The 24,584-nt window shown below is 36.4% G+C and overlaps 1 protein-coding gene across 1 annotated transcript; it reads left to right on the forward strand.

Moving 5' to 3' along the window:
• Positions 1–1,318: 1,318 nt before the first annotated feature.
• Positions 1,319–24,552, forward strand: ghrhrl (growth hormone releasing hormone receptor, like). The gene is made up of 13 exons (XM_042005380.1): positions 1,319–1,473; positions 14,072–14,177; positions 14,670–14,777; positions 17,005–17,096; positions 18,196–18,299; positions 19,469–19,601; positions 19,745–19,898; positions 20,200–20,260; positions 20,604–20,673; positions 20,885–20,976; positions 21,715–21,844; positions 22,418–22,459; positions 22,931–24,552. Exons 1-13 carry the CDS (start codon positions 1,420–1,422, stop codon positions 23,030–23,032), a joined length of 1,248 nt encoding a protein of 415 aa, XP_041861314.1. The 5' UTR covers positions 1,319–1,419; the 3' UTR covers positions 23,033–24,552.
• Positions 24,553–24,584: the final 32 nt, after the last annotated feature.

The raw sequence follows: 24,584 nt of genomic DNA on the forward strand, positions 1-24,584 counted from the left end.
TATTAGGCCATGTTCACATGGAAACGAGTTTAGGTGTACCTGGTACATGTTTTGTTTGTACGTTTTGTCCACATAGAAAAATTTGGCGACTAGAAAGGATTAGTTTTTAAAGCCCGCTCCTTAAGTGAATGGATCTGAAAATGCCACCCCATCTTTACGCCCATATGTGCCATTCCCTTATTTAACCTGCATGTTCAAACTCCACCAACAGCTTCAGCAGTGACAGATTACAGTGTTATACTCATGCTATAGATCTACTGAGCATAATATGGCTTTTACCGCTTTTATAGCGTTTGCTGTCTTAATGCTTGATTCTCCACCATCTTCTTCTTATGTTTGTTTGTTTACACCACATGAATTTATGTGTCTATGTATTATTCTCTGTTTTTGGTGTATTTCTGAGGTAGGGTTTCAGCACCACTTACAGGCCTGGCATATACTACAGCACTTTTACTGTTACATTCATGCACACATTTATTTAATTGATTTTGTCAAAAAGACTTTTTAAAATGGTTCCGGCTCTGTGTGGATGTAACCCAAATGTTGCACAGGAGGGATTATACAATGCAGGACCATACAATGTCAACAACTGTTTATTTATTCTTTTTTTTTTTAAATATATCATTGTTGTATGCTTAAAATAATAATAGTAATAATGTAAAAATGCTGTACATTACACATTAGGGCCCTGTTATGGACTTGCAACCTGTCCAGGGTGTACCCTGCCTCTTGCCTGCTGCTGGGATTGGCTCCAGCTCCCCTGCAACCCTGAATTGGACTAACTGAAAAAGATTAAAGATTTCACATTAAATGACCACTTCAGTTGTAAAAATAAGTTCATTATTTCCCAAAAAAATAAAAAAATCAGGAAGACTACTTTTTGTACATTTACAAGTGCCATCCTTTTTGAGGTTTGATACCTTGCCTGTCTGCCCCCCACTCAAAACCTTTCTACACTCCTGGTATGATGAGCAACCAAACTGGAATATTTGACAGTTAATGAGTTCACTTAGAAAGCTAATGTAATTTCACATCAAATTGTATTGTGTGTGTTCGTGTGTTTGACTCAAGCTTGGAGTATGTTCAAATTTGCCTTCAAATTAAAAATCAAGAGTATTTCTTCACAAGTATAAACATGTTTAACTGTCTTTACATTCCCCAGTTTCCGCACCCCGCTGGTTTCTGTTCTTGGTGTGGCTGTGAGGATGTGAAAAAAGTCATTTACCCACAAGAATTCCTGACTTACAGGAATGAAAGTCAGGGTTTTATTGCGGACACCAATACCGGAAGTATTTCTGTTGGGTTACTGAATGCTTGACACGTGTTTTATCATCTCTTGGAGCGAGCCGAGCATCCCGTCCTGCCAGAGTGCCGCTCAGGAAAGCGCTACGCTCGGACTCAGAGGAAGGAGCCGACAGCATGTCCTGTCTCCGCTTCAGGAGGATTTTTCTCACTCTGTTTTTGTCTCAAACTGTGAGTAATTTATTTGAGCTGCAAATGTTTGAAAGAAAAGCATGTGGAAAAGATGACTTACTTAGCCAGAAATGAGGTAAAAAACTGAATCAAATTGGGACAAGTGTTTTTGACAGATGACATTATGGCTGGAGAGTGTTGTAGCAGGACACGATTGACAGTTAATATCTATCTATCTATTTATCTATCTATCTATCTATCTATCTATCTATCTATCTATCTATCTATCTATCTATCTATCTATCTATAGAGAGAGAGAGACTGTTGATATATATATATATATATATATATAATCAGACTTTCTTTTCGATAAAAATAACCTGACTTCAGCGCCCCCACCCCTCACCCCCAGCCCCACAAAAAAGAAGAAGAAGAAGCAGAAGAAGAAGAGAATTAAACAGGGTGTCCATCGTCATTTTAACACACATAAAATCGTGCACACCTGTCCTTATCAGGGCTTTGCACTTATTGTTATTAAATATGGAAAGCCTATCATGGAGACATTTTTAAAAAATATTAAAAGTTTAAGTGACAGTTATTCAGACCTACTCTGAAGTTACAGCTAACTATTATATGTGAGCTTAAAGATTAAACTCGGCTTAATTTGACGCTATTAAATTCGATGGAGGTTTTAGGAACTGAAGCGCTTTAATATGTAGAACAATTTTTATAATTGGACAAATTAACGAGAGAGAGAGAGAGACATATGTTTTGTGGCATATGGCACAAGCTGCAAGCATTGCAACGATCCTCAGAGGAGTTTTTATACCCACATTACAACATTTTGCTGATGTAATCTTCACACCCCTCTACATCTCAACAGTGTCTCTTTGGATTGAGATCTTGTGACTGTGTGGGACATTTCAGTCCATTTAACTTACTGTCACACTAAGGAAACCTGTCTGAGTGTGTGTTTATCTATACACAGTATATTTGGCCATCATTGCTCACTACTGTCAGCATGTTTGATCTGTATGTAATTTATAGGCTTTATGTGGAATGGCACAGGATATTTGTGTGTGTGTGTGTGTGTGTGTGTGTTTGTGTCGTATGTGTGTTTGCTTAAGCTTGCATGTGTGCTTATCATAGATTATGGCCTAGATTTAAAAAGGTGTAGTTAGCATCCAATTTGTTGACGCTTGTAGATCTGATGTAAATATACGTAAATGTATGTTGCTAAAATGTAAAGTCCACTTGGCTTACAGACATGAAATATTCATTTGTTGTTCCTGTGAAATAAAACTGATCAGATGTTTTCTGAAAAAATAGTCATTGCCGTAAAAGTCTCTGAGCTCTGACTTTGGGAAAGTGTGACTGACATTTCTAACTATTTTGCCCATGCATTTTAAAGCTGCAGCTCCTGACTGAATTGGCATGTGAAGGAAAAGATCTACACCAGTTTAGCCATAGTGGGTCATGTGGAGATTACTTTTTGCTGGACATTTTAAAGATGGGTTTATATTTGTGCATCTGTGGGAGCAATTGTAGATTTTGCTGCAAGAATGTAAAAAGATAGTCAGGTAGAATAGGGATGATGCAGTAGCTTTATCACTTTTATGCACTGAAATTTAAAATTTGTAACTCATGGAATGAATGTAGTGAAATGGGGCATAAAGTTGTTTGTGAATTTACTTGATAGAAAATCTTATTAAACTCAGTAAATGAAAATAACTTCAGGACCTGTTAGATCGTAACACCAAATTGTTTATTAGTTTGCTTTCCCCAGTCAGCTGTACAGAAGCTCACCAGGAACTTAGCCATGCACATGTCACATTACCACAGCTTGTCACGTCACATTCAGGTACACAATTATTACTCTACCACCTCTGTAATTTCCTAACTACATAGTAATGTGAGAAACAGGCAAACTGGTGGTGTGATGATCAGCATGCAGCAGGAAGAAAAGGGGCAGGGCACACGCTCTTGAGCAGGCATTTCTTCAGTCTCTGTTTCAAATGAAAACACAAAACTAATGTTCTGCAGTACAATGAAGCAGGTTTTATCTCTATTCTCCTGAATGTTGAAATATGATTAAAATGTTGCACTTTAACAAGCCCACTACATGAGAGGACAATAAAAGAGGGAAAGGGTAAAAAGGACTATCTTTTTTTTTCTTTTTTTTTTTTTTTTTGGTGAGATCCATTTCCTTATGAGCTTTATCCAATTGATTAAACATTAGTAGAGGCAGAGGGGGAAGCAGAACATAAATGCAGGTTGCAAACATGGTTCTTGTTTGTATATTAAGTCGTTTAATGGTTAAAAATGTGTTAATCAGTAATATAAAGATGTACTTTACTGGCAGAGAGATCTGATGTAAATGGACCACCCCCACCTGTTCTTTATGTTCACCTGATCGAACTGTTTCCAGCTTCTTGAGTTCTTGGCATAAAAGCAAGTGAACTCATTTTCAAAGAACGTCAAAATATTCCTTTGTGTGTGTGTAATCAGAACTTCAGAGGCTGACCTTGTTTGTGCTCTGTTTCTGATTGAAAGAACATGTTTTATATTTCTGTGCTGTGCCAGAGTGCAGGAGCGTAAAAGTGCACCTGATTCGTAGTTGAAGGCAACATCTGCAAAGTGAGCCCAATGCTATGCCCCCTTTTTGGGTAGTTAGTAGATAATGGGTTTCACCTCTCAGAGAACATTTTTACTGCCGACTGTAGAGTAACCTGGCAGTGTTAAGCTTTGCATCTGGTTTCAGGGTTCATATTACCCAGACGTACCTTATGTAGCCTTTTCCTCCCCATCTCTGGTTCTTCCTACTTCTGTTTTTGCCTCTCAAGTGCAGCAGAGTGTCTTCCCCCATCACATCATGTAGTTGAAATGCAGGGGCACGTCATGTGCCCTTGGTGCCCCTAACAACCCTGCCTTGACTCACTTTATCCCTCACCTCCTGATATTTATTGTGGGTCTTATGTGGCACTCCATTCTTATGTTGCATAAGATATTGTCACAGCATCCCCTCATGTGAAAACACCACCTATCAGACCTGCAGTGTTCCATTTAGCTGATATCTCCTTCCAGGTATTTTGGGTTGTTTTATGAGTGCAAAGACTTTGACTGTCAGATGCCAAATGTGAACCTGGCTAAACTCATCCAAAACTTATGAAACCCCGAACAAAACAAAAACATTTTAGTAAAAACATAAAAAGACAATAAAACATGATTTATTCTTTATTTCACAGTTGAATAGAAACATGGTGTGGTTCTCTATTTTGTTGTATTTTATGTTGTTTTGTGTTTGTTTTCTGGGGCTTTATTTTAATTTTGGTGTGTTTTCTGAGCTGTTGCTACATTTTCTGCTATTCTGTTTGTTTGGGAGCGTTACAGCTTTGTTTTTGGTTGTATTTGTGAAATTTTGTAATTATATAATAAAAATAACAACACATATTTATAAAGCACTTTACTAGACAAACAAAGAAGCTTTACAAGGACAAAAACAAAAATACAAGGTGCATAACATAAAAAAAAATACACAAAACATTATTGAAGATGCCCAATCTCTGGAAAAAATATAATTAAAAGCAGCTCCAAAAGAATGTGATGAATTTTGATTACTTTCTTTTTCTTTTTCTTTTTTTTTTTTACCATGTCAGGTCAGAGCAATCACAGATAACATTCGGGATGGACATCTTTGAAATGTTTCCTTGGTTTCTCTTTTGTTGTTTGTGTGAAATGATGCTCCATTTCTTCGCTGGCATTTTTAAATGTTTGGTTTTTTTATGTGTTTGACTGAGATGTTTCTTTTGCTTTGCTGTACTTTAAGAAACTTTTTTTTCCGAAGATTTTTGTTTTTGTTTGTTTCTTGTTGGTTTGTTTGCAAACTGTTTTGCTTTAGTAATTTAAACTATTTATTTTGAAACCATATGGAGGTCTCGGAGTCCTTTGTAAATTAAAGGTCACTAAAAAAAATGTTAAAGGTTTAAACTTGGATTTAAAAAATACATTAAAATAACTCATTAAAATGATATAGTTAAATTTGGTCATGAAAAACAAATTTTATGAATGAATAAATTAAAAGTCCTTAGGAAAAGAAAATAATTCAAGGTTGCAGGTGCAGAGTGCATAAAGCTGGGTTTGACAGGATAAAAAGAAAAAATAACTAGAAACTGTAAATGTAATCCAATCACTTCAGTGAGTTGTGATGAGGGTCATATAAAAGGAAGTAATATAGAGGGGTAGAATAGCTAGGTATTTATAAATAAGTAGAACCGAGTGTTTATCACACCTTCATAATAGAAAGGGCCACCCAGCCTTAACATGCATCTCACAGAGATGAGAGCTAAAACCATCACTGGTGATAAATCTCAGTGCAAAATGATAAAAAGCTTCCACAAGCTGTAAGCAAATATCACCATAATCCAACATTAGACTTGTAGAATAGTAAATATTCAAAGTTCTCATTAAACTGAGAATCATTTGATTCACATATATTCTTGTGCAGTTTCAAACAGTCTGTCGTGTCTGATGCTTATTCTGTTTTAACATGTTTTTTTTAAGTAATGCAGTATGTTACTGCATGCAAACACAATCGAGAAGACCATTTTTTATGTCTGTGTGTGTACATGTGTAAAGTATTAAATTTAGAAGTTTAGAAGAAATATGTTGAAGAATGATATTGATACGGATATTGATGACGTTGCCACACATCTTTCAGTTCAAAGACCACAATCTTTTTGCAGGTGCAGATGTTGTGGTTTCCGCTACAGAGAAACTCTTAGATCTTTTTAATGGAAATATTTATAGCACACAGCAGCTAGTCCTATGGGATAGCACTTAGAAAGCTAGCAACTTGGGGAAATTATGCCTCTTCAGAGGAAGCCCTTGTGATCCCGCAGGAATTTAGCTTTAGAAGCTTTGTTTCATTAAGACTTCAGCAGCATTATGTCACAAAGGCACATCTTGTTTTTCCTTCTGGCTTTTTGAAATGAAATGAAAATGAGCTGAAACAAGGACAAAGTCTGAGTAATATCAGTGACAGAGTTATCTTCCTTTGCACTGCGTCTGCGACATGTTCTGTCGCCCTGCGGTGGTTAACTGGATGCGGATCTCTTTCAGATAGCTGCCACAAAATTACCCAGCAAAAAACAAAATACAAAACATTCCCCATATTTAAAGTAATTTTGGAAATGGACATGCAGACATTTTTTCTTCTTTTCTGCACTTTAGTCCTACTTTTGTACACACACACACACGCAGAGGGGCATCCATGACTTTAGTGGACATTACACAGACTTTTTCATTTCCTGGAGATCCATTATTACTTCTTAATTGTACAGTTTGCAGCAGTTAAGAATTAAATTATTAATATTTTGGGAATTGCTTTTGTCCCTTTGAGAAAGCGATATCCACATGATGTGACTGCGTAAACACATGGAGGTCCCTACAACATGAAAAATACCTGTATCGTACACACAAACACAAAGAGACACACTGCTGTCATTCTTGACATCCATTTGTGCCTTACAATATCTTCTAAGGCCACACAGAGAAAGAATTTTTGCTTACTGAATTGTAAAGGAAAAAAATCTGAACTGCACAGAATGACCAAATGAGAGGAAATCATGTCACTTTCCAAACAGAAATGGTGGCATTAAAGTTAAAAGATAAGCTAACTTCTACAGTAATTAACACATATAATGTTTTCTTGTAGTTGCTTAAATATGGTAATATGCATTGCATGTATATATTGACATAAGATTAAAAAATATTTAGGCAAATTGCACCATTGACCAGATGCACTGTGGGGAGACATTTAATCAGGTGGCTCACTGTTGCAGTGTTTTGTCATAGCTAAACAAAATGAGAGCTAACATGCTGGTCTGACCTTTAGAAGTAGACCGCTTTACTTTACTGGCAGCATAAATAATAAAATAAGTGACTTTGCAGTTTAACCCATGGTAGAGTAGCACCTTCACTCATACTCCACTCACCTCCAACCCCTGCAAGCACAGAGATTTAAAAGTTTAATGTTTCAGCGTTAAAATATGTAAAGAAAAAATCCAAATATTTAAAATAAAAGCAGAAAATTGTTTCAATTTGATAATTTGTAAGGCCTCATAAACCTATTATGCCATCTGCTTGCTATGAAATCATTAAAATATCCTTAATAACAATAACAATAAGTTTTCTTTTTTTAAAAAAAGAACTCACATTTAAAATGGCCGCAGTGGATAAGATGTATAATCTACGAAGCTGAAAGAAAAAGTGTAATGAGCATGAGCTCAACACGTCTGAGTCCCTCTGCATAAAAATACTAAAACACATGTATCCCTCCTTTGTTTTTTTTTTTTTTTTTGTGTGTGTGTTTTTTTTTAGCTTGATAACTGAGGTAACAGTACATTGCTTTAAAATTGCAGATATCCCAGAAAACATGTGCAAAATGCTTCATGCTCTTTAAGATTGTCTGGAACATTTGGGTTGTAGCTTCTAAAGCTAAAATATGTTACCTTTGAAGATGCACTACAGAACATACTGTAAGCTCTCTACAACCTGTAAAAGACAGTTTTATCTTTTCTCTTGTCTTATCTCTTGTTTTGTCTCTATCTCTCTTTCTTTTCCTCTCTTCCTCCGATAATGTCTTCTTACATTTCTTTGTTGAATCGGCCATGGTAAAACGTCCAGTTAAATCTGTTTGCTAGCATCCGATGCGGTGCATAAAGTAAAACTCATCTGCAACCTCATGTGGCGTCCTGGATGAAAAAGCTGTATAGTGCGGTATGCTGCTGGGCAGCCATGGCTCCAGAAATGCACATAACAGATGCCACTGTGCCATGAAAGGAGTCCAGAACAAGTCATGCTGAATTGTGCCTGAATGCACCCTGAACCCACCAGAATGATTTCTGAACCAGTTACAGGTATAATCCTGTTTATACAACTAATGCAAATACATAAGGATATCTAGAGATGTCTAATTACAGATGTAACTAAGTGCGCAGAAGCATCCATGGCAGAAGAGACAGTCATACTGGCATGTAAGATTGTATGATTGTGTAACTTATAGTGGCATACTATAACATAAGTTGGTTTCACCATAATGCCGTAAGGAGAACAAAAAAAGCAAGGCTGAATCTGAATGATGTACTAGGCAATTATGCATAGCAGAGAAACTAGAGAACTTTTGACCTTGCATGTTTAACCACTCTGTCCTCATATGTGTCACACACTGTAACTAAGTATGATTTTATCAGCTGTCAGGCTCCCCCTCTATTTGTCACATGCACTGCTGCTGGTCTGTTTTATTTTGGTTCTTCGTAGCGTATGACATTTTGCTGTTGCTGGTTATTTTGTTGTAGTGGTATTTTTTTAACATGCTGCTGAAGTTGCCTTTATTGTAATGATAATTTTGAGACAGAAGCATTTGTCCTTGAGCCTCTGCTGGACATCATTTCGTTGGTGTGCAAAAATGCTGAGCTGCAGATAGTAGGAAAGAGGCTATATAAAGGCAGTCTTCACAGTAAATAGTTACTTTTAAATTAGTGAGTAATGCACAGGATGCATTTTGCCATAAACGGTGGTGTGCGAATCGTGTCAGCCGTGAACGAAATGTACAATATTCATGAATCACTTTACTGAACCATGAATCGTGATTCCTTGTCTCCATTGACTCATTCGCTGACTCATCCCTGCTATCAGTACCTAGCTAGCTACAAAGAATTGACCAAACAAAATATCACTATTGTACAACTGCTATTCTACACTTATATAAATATATCAAATTAATTGTTGTATTTGTAGGAAAAGGCAACCACTCGTGTTTCTTGTTTCAAATCAGTTTCTTATTTTCCTGGCAGACCATCATTACTTCCCTGCCTGCAATGAGCTGTGCAAAATGAGAAACACTAGATATGTAGCTCACCCCTGCCGTACTCACATGACGAACAAATTACTCAGTAGCTCATAGTACATAGTCTATGTGAAGCCGTAGAAAGAAATCCACTCACGTTATGTTTGTCTCGCAAAGATACTAAGCAGACTAAATAAAAATATAATTATCAATTTTTCCACTGTTTATTCTGAAGATAAACTTTAATTTTAGTGTCTGACGCACTACTTTTTGTGTGCTACAGTTAATAACTGTCGTTACATTATTATTTTTATTTTTATTTATATTTTTTTGTAATTCAATACTTAAATCACATACACAGTATAACAGACAGACATATACAGACATACATGTCATTCAAACAAAAAAAAAGAAAGAAAGAAAGAGAAAAAGGAGGGAAAAGGAAAGAAAGCACCACTGCCAGAATTACATTTTAAATTAAGTTTATAAAATAGATTTTTGCCAGGAAAAAGAAAATCTGAATTATTTTTAATTTGCCAATATGCTTCATTTTGAAGAGGAAAGGATTGCCTTTGTACAACTATATTGTTTGCAATTATCATTTTTTTATAACGCTGGATTGTAGAAATGACATTCATTGTAATGTTGCTTGGTTGCTTTTACATTTAACCTTCTAAGTACCAAAGTCACAAAATTTTGATCTGTCACCACTATTCACCGCTAGATGGCAGACATGTAAATCGGCCATCAGCAATGCCTGATATCTCTCTCTCTCTCTCTCTCTCTCTCTCTCTCTCTCTCTCTCTCTCTCTCTCTCTCTGTGTGTGTGTGTGTGTGTGTGTGTGTGTGTCTGTTTGTGTCACACTACATAGTTAAAGTTATTGACAGTAGTGTGGATGCTCACCTGTGATGATGCCATGATATTAAAATAGATGACTAATTTTATTTAAATCATGAACTCTGGTTCATATTCAGAATTTTTTCTCATTTACAGTTTGCCTTAAAAACCTTAGGGAGAGGGGCAAGAAAATATTTTCCCTTTGAGTATTGTTGATCTTTTACTCTTTTTTCCCCCCACTACAAATTCGATTATTTTCCTGTTTCAAATCAGTGGTGTTGGTGGTATGAATCAGTTTGAACAGGGTGAAAGTATGTGCATATATGGATTTCTGCATGCTCAGGGTGACTGACTCAGTCACTTATATAAGTCAAAAACCTGATTCTCCTTGGTGAGTGCCACATTTAAACTCAAGTCAAAAAAAGAAGAAGAAGAAAAAAAAAAGAAACGGGATCCCCATCACTCTTGATAGTTGAGTAAGATCCAGAATGAATATGGACAGAGATTAAGACAAGAGCAGCGATTTGCAGTAATAAAATTTTAATCCCTAAATGTTTCACAGCTATGTTCTAAGGCACAAATAAAAGAAAAACTCATAGCTTATAAAAATGTAAAACTTGAAAAGCTTTTACATGGCTGCAAATGAAACCCATTTCCTGATCTGATGGCTGTGGAGTGAAATTAGTCTCATATGTGGTTTACAAGCAAGTAATAAAACATGTGAGGGTACTTCTAAAGGTGTGATGAACTACTCTGTTTCCACAGAAAGCTCTGGTCCCACGTTATAACTATTCCTCTAGCACTTAAAAGTAGGGTTGCAAAGGGGAAGAAAAATTTAGGTAAATTTCCGGTAAATTTCCAGAAACTTTCCATAGGACGTTAAGCTTGGGAATTTTGGAAATATTCCAAACTGGAAACTTGGGAATTATGAAAATGATTGGGAATTCACGGGAATTAACTGGAATTGGGGGATAATTTCAACAAATTATCATATCTAAACATAAATATCAAAATGTTGTTTTGTCATAAGTAGACTTCCATGCAAAATAAAACAGTTAAAAACATGACATTTCGACAGATTTACTTCAGAGTAGAACTTTAAAACTTTAGTTCTTGTACTGAGCAATCAGTTCTTTTAGTATTGCTAAATCTTAGTATTGCTTGTTTCGGTACTTTGCCAAACTGCCCACTTTACCTGAATAGCATAGATATTCAAGTATGCTTGCTAGAAATCTGGTTGTTTCAGCCATGATTATACAACAATATATTTTCCTCAACTATATTTAAGTTCTCTGTTAAGTGAATAAACCTTATATTTAGTAAATCTGTTTAATTCACAAATATTACCGTTAATTCCCATGGAAGGTTTCCAACTTTAAGAAAGAAACTCTACTTAAAAGCAACATGTATTTGAGAAACTGGAAGGAGCTGTAAAATGTGTGAACAGAGTATTGAAACTCCACATGCACATTAGAGCAGTGGGCTGTAAGAGGCATGCATGTCAGGCTGTGCATGCACACACATTTAGCATTTTTGGAAGCTTTTTGCGCATGAAAATGATTATATCATTGAGGGTGAGGATAATAATTTTTTTGCAAAATGTTAATGATTGAGCAGTTTTTAATGTGTCCATGTGTAATTTTACATGTGTTCCCACTAATTTATATTCTGTGGATTCAAACACATATTTGCAAGTGCCCAAAGTTCATTCATTTGTAAAGCATGTAATAAACATTTGTAACCATTGTAACACAGACTGCTACTACCAGTGAGGCAGTCCCAGCACTCCTCTCAGGAGTGTGGCATCAGTAACACATGTTAACTTATGGAATTTGCCATATTGACCATGTAGCTTGAAGTTCAGTGGAAATGCAAAAGACTCAGGTATCAAATATTTAGTTCCAGAAAAAACAAAACAACAGACATCAACAACAACATAAGCACAAAATCATATGAAGTCGTTGTGTTGGTCTAAATAGGCATCATGATAACACCAGTACTTCTTTTCTACATGCCACTACTATGCAAGTACATTTTCACCACTGCATTAGATTCAATTTTCAGACCCAGGTACTTTATCTAGTTTATAGTCTTATTTTGTTACATTAACAATTTGTTTTTTAGTACCTGTACTAAGGAAACTCTTCAAATTATTCACTTTCACAAGCTTTCTGAACTCATTTCCATACTGTTAAGCTTCATTCAGACTATTATAAAACCACAATTCTCTTTTAAAATCAGTCCCTTCTCTAAAACTTGCCTTATTATGATAGATTTGGTACTCAAAATCACACTATGTTCTATTCTACATATTTTATTCATACAAATACTAAGCAGAACGGAAAGATCTTTCACTGAAATGGTATCATATGATGTTATGACTTTAATCTTTTCTGAATTATTTAGGCATATCAGCTATTCACTGTGACAGATTGAGCATTAGATTTCTTCCACTATTTTCCCCCATTCCATTTTAATCACTTTACATAATTTCATTAAATTCTCACAAGTAAGAAGTAGTTATGTTGTTCAACCTCAAATGAAAGTTGGGCCACTTAAATGCAAATCAAATATCTCTGTTTTTCTTTTTGACATAAGGAAATCCAAACAATAAGAAGAATCTGTGAACGCCACCAAATGGAGTTCAAATCAAATCAAACTTTATTTCTAAAGCACTTTTCATGCATAAGAGCAGCACAAAGTGCTTTATATGATAAAAACAACTATTGAAATAATAAAAACACAAGCAAGCTTATGAAGTGTATCACAAAACAAATCAAAGCACACACACTTAATCATATTCTCTCACACACAAGCTAAATGGAGATTGAGTCCCAATCTCCAGTCTTTGACCATACTCTAAAATAAACTGTCTCTACCTTAAAAATGACAATATAAGCAAACATATGTCTTGGGACCTAGTGAGGAAACAATATCCTAGGAGTCCATCCACACCAAGAACCGACCCAACCTGCAACCACAAAGGTCGGTACCATGGGAATGACCCAGATCAGGGCAGACCGGGCCCACACCACAACCATAAGGCTGCAGTGCAGGGCCCCGACTACCCCGACAAGTACAATCCCCACAGCAACGACCACGTGGCCAGAGCAGGCAAAGCTCCCAATGCAGAGAACCCCTATAAGGAGAACAGTGTGGTGGAATAAATAAATAAATATAACAGCTCAAATCAATTTAAAACTGTAACAACAACAAAGACCAATAAATGCAGAATTTAAATAAATAAGTAAAAAAATAAAATACAAAGTTTAATGATTAAGTAAAAGGTAAAGATAGATTAATTTAAAAGTGAATGAATTAAATAAAAATGAGTTATAAGCTAAGCTAAAAAGGTAGGTCTGGAGCCTCTTTTTAAAACCATCATTAGTCTCTGCAGCCCTGAGGCCCTCAGGCAGGTTGTTCCATAGACAAGAACTGTGGTGATGGAACGAGACCTCTCCATAAGTTTTAGTTCTCACTTTAGGAAGAACTAACAGGCCAGTACCAGAGGACCTCAGGGTCCGCTAGGGCCCATAATTTAAAAGCAGTTTTGATAAATAAGAAGGCCCAGGACCATTAAGCCATTTAGAAACAACTAAAAGAACATTAAAATCAACCCTGAAACACACAGGGAGCCAATGCAGCGATTTTAAAACTGGTGTAATGTTTTGAGTCAATGATAATCATCTGTGTTCTTAGGGACAAACTCCTTTACAGACGTGCCCAAACTACTCTAATCTCTCTCTGCTCTCTAATGAAGAGTATTGTCCTTAAAGCCACCACTGGAAAAGGGCTTATTTTTCCATAAGGGTACATTCTTTCAGTGGGTGAGCAAAATGAGTCATTGCCCTTTCAAAGAAGACATGCACTTTTTTCACATTAAATGTCTCTTTGAGGGCATCAGTGACCATGCAGTCTACATGTATATCTCTGACTGTCCCTCCCCCCTTTCTTGCCTTGTTTCCTACCTGTAGGCTTTGTCACGTCTGCACCCTGAGTGTGAGTACATATATCAGCTAGAGAAAGAGGAGCGCCACTGCCTTCAGTACATTGCTAAGCAGGGAAACAGAAGTGCAGAAGGTGTGTTTACCTTTTTTTTTTCTTTTTTTTTTAAACAACCAGCTTATAACAACAACTCATATGAATTCAAGAGTGCTGTAGCTGTGGTATGAAATATGCTGCAGACAGCTGCATTAAGGACTAAAGAGTCTAAACTAGAATAAATGTTTTAAAGACAGTTTTTGGTTCTCTGGGGAGATGATGGCATCGAGACTGCTGCATGAAAATACAGTGAGTGATTTATCAGTGTAATGGATGCTTACAGAAGGATTTAAGTGTATAATCTAACATAAGTTAAAAGTCAGCCACAGTGGCTTATCAGATTTAGGTTAGTAAATGCAGAAGTGGGAGTGAGGGTTTGGAAGAATACTTTGGAAGTATTCAAGCATGCACCAATTCCCTATGACTGTTCATATTTCAGCTTATGTTTTAGATCATCCCTCACCTCCACCCTGTCTAAACACTCTGATATGCACATTTTTAAGCTTCTTTTTTCTTCTAAACCTCCTAAAGGTTGTCGACCATTTTGGGATGCAGTTGCCTGCTGGCCTCAAGCAATCGCTGGGGAAACTGTCCAGAGAGCTTGCCCTGCAGTCTTCTCTCTTTTCAAAAACAACACAGGTGCCTATAAGATCACATAAAGTAGTAGAGGCAGATTGTCATTAAACTGAAATATTATACTGCTTAAATCAAAGGGTTTTTGATCCTCATGAGCTCATACATTAAGCAGTTTTTGATTTAATTATTTATTTTCCATTCAGCCATTAATCTGGTCACTTGGGTGTATTTGGATTTAAGCAGGCTTGCCAGATTGTCACAGGAGACTGCAATTTAATTAAGTCTTTTTGAACAAATAAATTAGGTTTAAGGGCGTGTACAGTGAAAAGCAGGGTGTTTTTCAAAATTAGCAAAAAGAATTACATGCAGGGTCTGAGTTCTGTGAGGCTGTACTGAAACACATTGATACTTCAGGCTAAATGCGTATGCCATGTTCATGTCATATCGGATGAATGGCTGAGATGGGATGACTCACCAGCATCATTTCATAGTGCAAAGGTTTGTATGATGGCAGACTTGTTAGTGTGAGGATTAAAAATGAATAGTATGTTATTATGTTTAATATTGAACACCAGATGGGTTAGACATATAAATTAGACATAGTGTTATTTTGTTTCAGCAGCAGCTGAAAAATAATAATAAAAAAAAAATCTTACTTGTGATTGACACTTAGACGCTGACATTTCACAAAAAGGAAATTTACTTTATATGATGCGAAAGCAGAAAAATCTCAGCATGCTAACATGCTCACAATAACATCTAACAGTAAAGACAAGATACCAACCTTTTCAGAATTACTGACACTCCTGAATATTTTTAGATTAAAAAAAATCTAGAACTTTCCCATCTGCCTTATAAACACTTTTTTTGTGATTTGGATTAGCGAAGGCTGGAGCTCATCCCAGCCGTGTTGTGCAAACAGACAGATTGTCAGTCCGTGGCTAAGAGATACCATCATGTCTCACAAACCCACACTCACACCCTGCCCTATAATCAGTTTAAAATCAACTTCTAATCTAACATCCATGTCATTTGTCTGTGACAGAAAACATGAGAGATAACCTCCTCAGACTTTTTATCTTTAGTGTTCACATGATCTGAATTAACCAGTAGATGAGGATTTTACTTCATTAAAAGGCACTTACTGTTTTCCACTTGTTTTTCATAATTGTGAAGGCAAAAGAGTTAAGAGCATCAAACATGTGATTATACTGAGTTCAGTTTGAATTTGTTTATTTGCCACATACTGAACTAAGTAAGGCTTTATTGGTAAAGTCCAAGAGGACACCACTATTTTAGAAAGGCACATATACACAAAACTAACATTTGTAAGCCCAAGCCCATTTTTTTTCTATGACCAGACTTTCAATTTGTTTATAAGAAATTAAATAAAGCTCTTGAGAGAAAGGCCATTTTACCAAGGGTAAAATATGGTGGACCTTCTGTCATGAGGGATTGCTTTTCTGTCTCTGGACTGGATGCAATGAATGTATTAAAAGAAAATTAAAATTGGAAGATTATAAAAGTATTTTAGATTCAGTTGTTTTAACCTGTTTCAGAAAAATACCAGCATGTCTGACATCCAGCAAATGCATCCAAAAAATGATGGAGAAAAGGGAGAAATGGTCTGTTTTGAGTTAACTAAGCCATAAGTCTTGACCCAAATCCACTCAAAAACCTCTGAGAGTTCTAAAAGAAAAAAAAGATACTTCTGCAGACCTAAAATAGCTTGAATGAGTGACAACAAAAGTACTCATAGTAGAGAAGTGGAAGAAGCCTCTAGATGGCTGGAAGACACACTAAAACTCTGCTGCTGCCAAAGGTTTTGCATCCAAATATCCCTTTGTTTTCATTAACTGCATGACAACTTTAATAACCTTTTTTGTTTTTTTAAACATATTATACATTTTGAGTAAATCTGTGTTTTCTATTCAGATATTCTGAGTTAAGTACTGATTTGGGAGTGAATATGACAAGAACTCCACACCTTAGAATGTCGTTAGTGCATTTGAGGCTTAAATGTACATATAAAGAGTCATCAGAATGATTGCTATGCATTCTGAAGGGGACAAGACAAGATGTCAGAGTTAAATTTTATGCCAGTCTGTGTACTGATTTAGAGACATGTCAGTCTCAAACAATTAGGTGAAACAAAATTGTCAAAGAGTCAGAATCTTCCTTAAACAGCAGACTCTTTTAGCGTAATGTATTTCTTTTAGAACATGATTCTAAACAAAAGCCAAGCACTGTGACATAGCTGACTTTTTTATTTGCCAATGTCCTTTTATAGGGTCAGTGAGCCGAAACTGCACAAGTGGGGGTTGGTCAAGGCCTTTCCCACCATACTATATTGCCTGCAACGTGGAAGATGACATTCCTGAGGTGAGCGTCACTGAGGCGAGGCAGCCTAAGAGGTCAGATGGAGGAATGAGATCCTCCAGATGGAGAGCACAGAGATCAGGCAGAAAATTAGAAACAGGAGGATAAGCTGCAGGAGCAAGCAGACAACCAATAGAAAAAAAACAGAAACAACTCAAAAAGAATAGTAGAAGTGACAGTTGGACGACCCATCTTACTCAGCTGAAAAATGAACAGACCAAACAGGTTTTTAGATGAAGGACCAAAAAGCTGGCAGAACACATGAGATAGGCAAGTAAAGAACTAAAGAGGATTCAATGTATCTTAGAAAAGCAGATGCAGTTGCACCGGCAGGAAATCCAATGACAGAAAATCCAATATGAATATAAAAGGCATGAAAACTAAATGGAGAAGAGAACAGGTGAAAAGCTGGAGTCAAAGACAACAAGCAGAGAAACAGATGAGGTAACAGTAATGAGAATCTGGCAAATGTAAATAAAAATCATAATAAATACAGATATACAGTATATTTGACAAATAAAAGGCAGGTCAGGTGAGCAGGGAATTAAAGCTAACTGAGATGCAGAAAGAAAACTAGGAGGTAAACCAGATAGAAAGTGACTCAAATACAAAACATTGAAAGAAAGGATCAATGCTAAACACAACACATCCAAAAACAAAAACCATGACAAAAATTTTAAAAAGTGACATGTTTTGACACAAAATATAAGTATATGGATTCAGACATAAATGTGAGAAGATTCTGGCAGGAAGAATTCAATATCACTCATTGGATAATAACTGAAATGATCTCCTTTTACAAATAGAAAATGGTGCTTAAACACACTGTCGTCTTTAGAGAACACTAACATTGATAGAGCATCTTTTGTTTTGATGCAAAATACAGAAGACAATGTCCCAAAAGCTGGGATGGAAAGAGCCTTCTTGCAGTTATTCCTCAGTCATCTCATGTATGCAGTTGGGTCTCAAGTTTGCCAGTAATTTGGTCTCATTTTGAAAACATTACTTTCATTTTGAAGCTGGACAGCATTTTGAAAAGCTTTGATATTTGGATATAATGACATTGCTTACAAAATGATCATATTTTTTGTCCTTCTTTTAGACTGAGGAGTCATACTTTGCTACTGTGAAGCTGATATACACCATCGGCTACAGCATCTCTCTTGTGGTGTTGGCCATCGCCGTGCTGATACTGTTACTCTTCAGGTATGAACTGATTAGGTGAAGAGCTTTCTGGCTGTCTAGAAAAGTGTTAGACTTTAGTTCAGACTTTACTGAGGACACAACTCACTGTGGACCCACAGTACAATAAAAAAAAGGCTCTGCTTGTTGCTGTTAAAGAAACAGCATGACTCCAAGCAGACAACTTTTAATAATGGCTGCCACTCATCCGTTTTAGGAAGGATCTTGTCAGAATGCAGTGAAGCAGCAGAGTTTTTACACAACATGTTGTTCGCTGCTCTGCCACATTATTTTGTTTCACCTGAGCAACCTGTTAAAACATACTACAGTAATAACACTTCATATAACTAAGTAAAAAATAAACTAATAAATAAAAAGAGAGAAGCACTAAAACATTAAAAATAGGAGAAGCCACACATTGATGGTTTCTTCATATTTTTTAAAATATGCTGAAAACCTTTCAGTCAGTTAAGCTGCACAGCTTCAGGTCCTGTTGTAATTTGTTCCAAGTATAAGCGACATTGTTAGAAAATGCCTTTTCCACAAATTCTGTACGTACAGAAGGAACAGTGAATATAATAAAAGCTTGTAGTTAGATACACTGGTGGGAAGCCAGTTACTGATTATGAATTAAAATATGTTAATGCAATAGTCTGCATGTGGACATCGAAGGCTAGTAAACCGAAGAGTATAAACTACAATGGTGGATAAGAGTATTCCATCCTGTGATGAATCTCAGTGCTCCATGATAAACAATATAAAAAATATAAAAAAATAAGCTCATGAAACAGGCCTGGACAAAAATTGTTACCCTTAACTTAATATTTTGTTGCACAACTGCAGGTGAGAGGCAGAGTACACCCTGGACAGGTCACCAGTCCATTGCAGGGCCAGCACAGATATGGACAAATAATCACTGACACACACACTCACTCCTAGGGAGAATTTAGAGTGACCAGTTAATTTAACATTCATGCATGTCTTTGGACGGTGGAAGCCGGAGAGAACCCACTCATACACGGTGAGAACATGCAAACTCCACACAGAAAGGCCACCGCCCTCCAGGTTTGAACCGCTTCTCAGCCGAGGCTTGAACCAGCGACCTTCTTGCTGTGAGGCTGATATTCATGTGTGTGTGTGTGTTTGTGTGTATATTATACATCACTATATACTACACTGTGTTCTTTCAACAGGAGACTGCGATGTGCCAGAAACTTTATTCACATCCAACTCTTTATTACCTTCATCCTAAAATCTGCAGCAGTGTTCATAAAGGACGCAACTCTGTTCTCCAGTGATGACACCAACCACTGCACCCTCTCCACCGTAAGATAATTATCCTCAGGACAAGAGGATTTTGGCTTTATTAGAAGATTCCTCTGGGCAGATTTTTCTTGACTCACGTTCATGCGTAATTCTTTTTTGTGCTAAGCTCTCTCCTTCTTTTTTATTCTATTTTTTCTGTCCAGTTTGCCTGTAAGGCCGCTGTGGTCTTCTGTCACTATTGTGTGATGGCAAATTTTTTTTGGCTCCTGGTGGAGGCGCTCTACCTTAATTCCCTGCTGCTCTCCTCTTTCTACCACAGCCGTAGATGCCTCTGGGGCTTCAGCCTGCTGGGATGGGGTGAGACCACTGATGCATTGTGACAAAAAATTCTGTAATTACTCCTGCAACCACTGAGACATGCAACGCTGACATGCTAACTGCATAAAAGTTACAAAATGCATGTACAGTATAGTGCATAAACTCTAAAAACTGTTTATTCATGTTTAGTTTTTGCTGCACAAATTGGTGCAGATATTGTTTTTGAAAAATTCAGTTAGCAGCCTCACCCACGGATAGCTGCCTTATTATGATTCAGCCATCTCAGTGTGTCTTGATTACATCTCTCTGACATTAATTTGGGGTCTCTTCTTCTCCACAGGCGTGCCTGTTTTCTTTATATTCTTGTGGATTGGATCCAGGGTGTATTTTGAAGACACAGAGTTTGTATTAATTCTAATTACCGCTTCCGTTACCACAGTCACTGTTATTTGACATATACACTCAAGGCAGAGCCACAAATTAATATGCAATTCAATTATTTTCTGACATGCACTATACATTTTCATTAAATCAATAAATACTTAACTAAAGGGAATGCGCACTTAACTTTTTTGTTTTTAATTGGCCTTCTTATTCATAATTTGTACTCATATTCGCTCAGCATTTTTTACCTGCCAGGAGTTTATTTCTTTACTGCTTTAACTTCAACTGTTGTATTTAATGATGGAATAAACCTCTACAGAATGGCTGAAGAGCCCCTTTTCAAAATGTTTTCTTTTACAGATGTTGGGATATTAATGAGGACTCACCCTACTGGTGGATCATCAAAGGACCAATTGTCATCTCTATAGCGGTAAATGCTCCATTTTGTTGAAACAAGTAAAATAATGAACTGTTAATTGTGCCCAAGGATATTACGGACTATTAGTAGACAAGCTTTTGTACCTAAATTTTAGAGACATTGTTTTCTGTTATTACAATAAAGTACAGAAAAACATTATTTGTACCGTTTCTGGCCAAAAATGTTTTAAAGAAGAACAACTTTTTTCTTTTTGTTTTAACAGGTTAATTTTATGCTCTTTGTAAATATCATCAGAATCCTGATCCAGAAGCTCAATCCTCGACTGATCCAGTTCAACAACTCCTCACAATACAGGTACTGTAATCCTTTAGCTGAAGTCAGCAGTTGTAGATACTGTGAATTCAGCTCTAATAGAGGGTCTCATCTGATAATCTCTTCTCACTATGAATACAGAGCCTATATACAAAATGCAGTATTGAAGAAGTCCACTTATGAGCATTCTTTAGGTTTGAGGTTTACTTTTATTAAATTTAGATTTAATCTTTTCCTAACACAGTCATGGATTTTTTAAAGGCTGGTTTTTGCGACTTATTTATCTTGAACTTCGAAGCCTTTTTAGTGGGATGATTGACACTTTTAAAGATGCTTTTTAACTCTGAGTAGACATTCTGATGTTGAAAGATGCAGTTTGTGCAAAAACTGTTGATTCACCTCAGTATGGAACTGAATAATTCACCACTGAAGCAAAATCTCCTCAGTCAAGCCACGTTTACTTTTCCACTCACCAGTAGGCTTATCAGAAATTCAAATTGAAATAGGCTCGCTAATTGACTGTAAGTGCTCGGGCACATCAAGTATTCTGGTACTCATATAAGACATATCAAGGTAAGTTAGATGATGCTTGACTTAATTGTGCCAGCTAGCTTAATACAGTGGTACCTGCACACAAGTGTCCTCATGACTGACATCTGACCATCAGTGTGTCTGAATGCATGCTGTTGTCAGGAGCAGCATTCAGATGAGACAGCCACCAAATAACTCTCTCGGGTAACTGCACCTCCTGCATTTAAATTCTTTGTTTTTGTGTAACAGACGCCTGGCCAAGTCCACCCTCCTCCTAATCCCTTTGTTTGGAACCCACTACATGTTCTTCAATTTTCTGCCAGACTACTTCAATGTTAACCTGCGCCTCTGTATTGAGCTCTGCATGGGGTCCTTCCAGGTACAAATATGGACTTGAAGTGGATATACTGTTTACACTGTAGTCACATTTTTAATTAGCCTTGCTTCCTGCACTTCTATATATTTCTTGCACTAATAAAAGTGAAACCTATGAGCCATAATTTGACACAACCATGCTTTAAAATCTACAGCTTAGCAGCACTGTGCTGTTGTGAATGCAAGAGAAGCTGCGGTTTGTTGTCATCATTCAGACAAGCCATCACAGACAAGTCTAAATTAAGCCCTCTGCTGAGAACTTCAGTTACTGCATAACTAAGACCATATTCATGTATTTTCTTCACTATAAAGATAAAAAGGATACAGCAGAGTTTGCTGCCTTCATCTTTAGAACATTTAGGGGATTGCAGGAGTGTATTATTAAGATGTGATTGCAAACCATCTGATATCAGTTTACCAGCTGTGTGAGCAAAACAACATAGTCATTCTTCAGCATAACATTTCTATTTGGTTTCATACATCTAAACTATACTGACTTCTGTAATCTCCCAATTATTGTAAATGTTCATGATTTCTGCCATTCATGTTTTTTTTTTTGTTTTTTTTTTTTTTACAGGGTCTTCTGGTTGCAGTCCTCTACTGTTTTCTCAATCAAGAGGTTGGCGCAAAAGACCTTACTGTTCAACACTGACTGTTATATTTATATTTAACTGGAAGGGGAATTTTGTCTGGATACAGGAAAAAAAATTAGCTGTTTCCCAGTTATTTTGGCTCACTGGATGTTTGCTCTGACCATATATTTAAAGTAAATATTGAGGGGTAGTTTCTCATCTAAATAAGAAATAAATTATCAGAATAAAATACTCCTTTATCCAATGTTACAAATCTAACATAAGACAAACATAATACCAAGCCATTTAGTCATAGAAAACAATAGCATGTTGATTTTGATATTTGCTATGTATATGTATATGTATATGTATATGTATATGTATATGTATATGTATATGTATATGTATATGTATATGTGTGTGCGTGTGTGCGTGTGTGCATGTGTTGATGGTTGGGAGGGAGTGCAAAGATCAGTTTACTTGTGTGCAAACATCTTGTGTGTATGTGTGTGTGGCAGGTGCAGAAAGAGGTCCACATGCAGTGGCTGAGGTGGCAGGAGAGGAGTTACGGGGTGGTGTCGCCTGCTGCAAAGGGAAGCCAGATGGACACACCCTTCTGACATCTTCCTTTAAGGTTGTCTTGGATGGCTCTTGTGCACATCATCTCTAATGAGCTGTACAGCACACACAATAACAGTCATTATAGTTTATTCATCGCTGATGCCTGTGAGTGTGTAAGTCATTTCAAACTGTGCAACAGTCTGGCTGCACTCCCTCAGCAAGAGTGGAGGAAGTAAGGTGAACTTTCCACAGGACAGTAATTCTGAAATCTCTTGACATTTTACACACACATCCTACATGACAGCTCCTTCCAATTCTCATATGCATCTCCCAAACTGCACAGTGGTCGGGGATAAAGGTCAGCTTTTAGATGTCTTTGCAGGCATCACCTGCCAAATTAACAAATAATAATTTTTCTGAGCTGAAAGCTTATCCTGACAATTACATTGCAGTCAACTAGGAAGTGTACTGATTGAGACAAAATGGTGATATATTAGCATTAAATGTTCTCACTTTATAGATTAATGCATTGCATAGAAATATGAAGTCCTGTATTATTATTATTATTATTATTATTATTATTATTATTATTATTATTATTATTATTATTATTATTATTATTATTATTATGGCAACTATCATACTAAAAGGTATCACACTCACTCAAATTAAAGTAATGAACATTTTTTATTAGTGTCATAATGCTTCTGTCTGTACATTTATCATTATGAGAGGCTCAACACAAAGTTTGAGATGTGCTTTTGCTTTTGTTGAGATATTTTGACCTGCTGATTTATTTATTTATTTATTTATTTAAACTTGCCATAAACTTGGTATAAAAGAATCTTTAACTTCAGAAGCACATTACTTAAAGCACTGTGCTGTATATACTGTGAAGGTCAAGCCAAATGCAGCATGATGTGTTCAGCCATGTCTGATAGTCAACCAGTGGGAGATAAATCTCTGCATCTCCACTGCCACCTACCATTCACCACTCAACTTCATATTAATTTTCAACATACTTTCTAAAATATTGTAAGTGTTTTCAACTGCATGGTAATACAATATGTATGTATAGAATATATATGTTTTTTTGTATATTTCTTTTAAATATTTTTTTCTTTTAGATAGTACTATACTTAATCAAAATACAAGCTGAAGAGCTAAATCCTTGTAATACAGCTTTACAGTTCAGCTCTGCACCATCCATGATCTTCATATAACAGTGAAGCTTATTCATGTAAATTAATTCTTTGCCTTAAACTGAATGTAAAATCTCTAATAATTACTGTGAGACAGCTGTTTTATTGTCACTGTCCTTGTCGTATTTGGGTGTTTGTTTTACTGCTTTGGGTCTTTTTCTGTGATGTTTTGATGCCTTGTGAAATGACAAGATCCTGCAAGTTTAAACAGAAACAACTTCCTCCACAAGACAACATGAAGCTGGCAGCTACCAAAGTTAAAGCACTGACTGATACTCGCTCCACAAAAGTCATTGTTACCATGTTAAGTTCGGACGAAGGTGTTTCTCTTTTTCTTTTTCTTTTTTTTTTTTTTTTTTTGGAGGGGTGGGGGGGATCAAAAACAGTGTTCATGACTTATAACTATATT

The sequence above is a fragment of the Melanotaenia boesemani genome, chromosome 14 (genome assembly GCF_017639745.1).
Source record: "Melanotaenia boesemani isolate fMelBoe1 chromosome 14, fMelBoe1.pri, whole genome shotgun sequence".
Lineage (NCBI taxonomy): Eukaryota > Metazoa > Chordata > Actinopteri > Atheriniformes > Melanotaeniidae > Melanotaenia > Melanotaenia boesemani.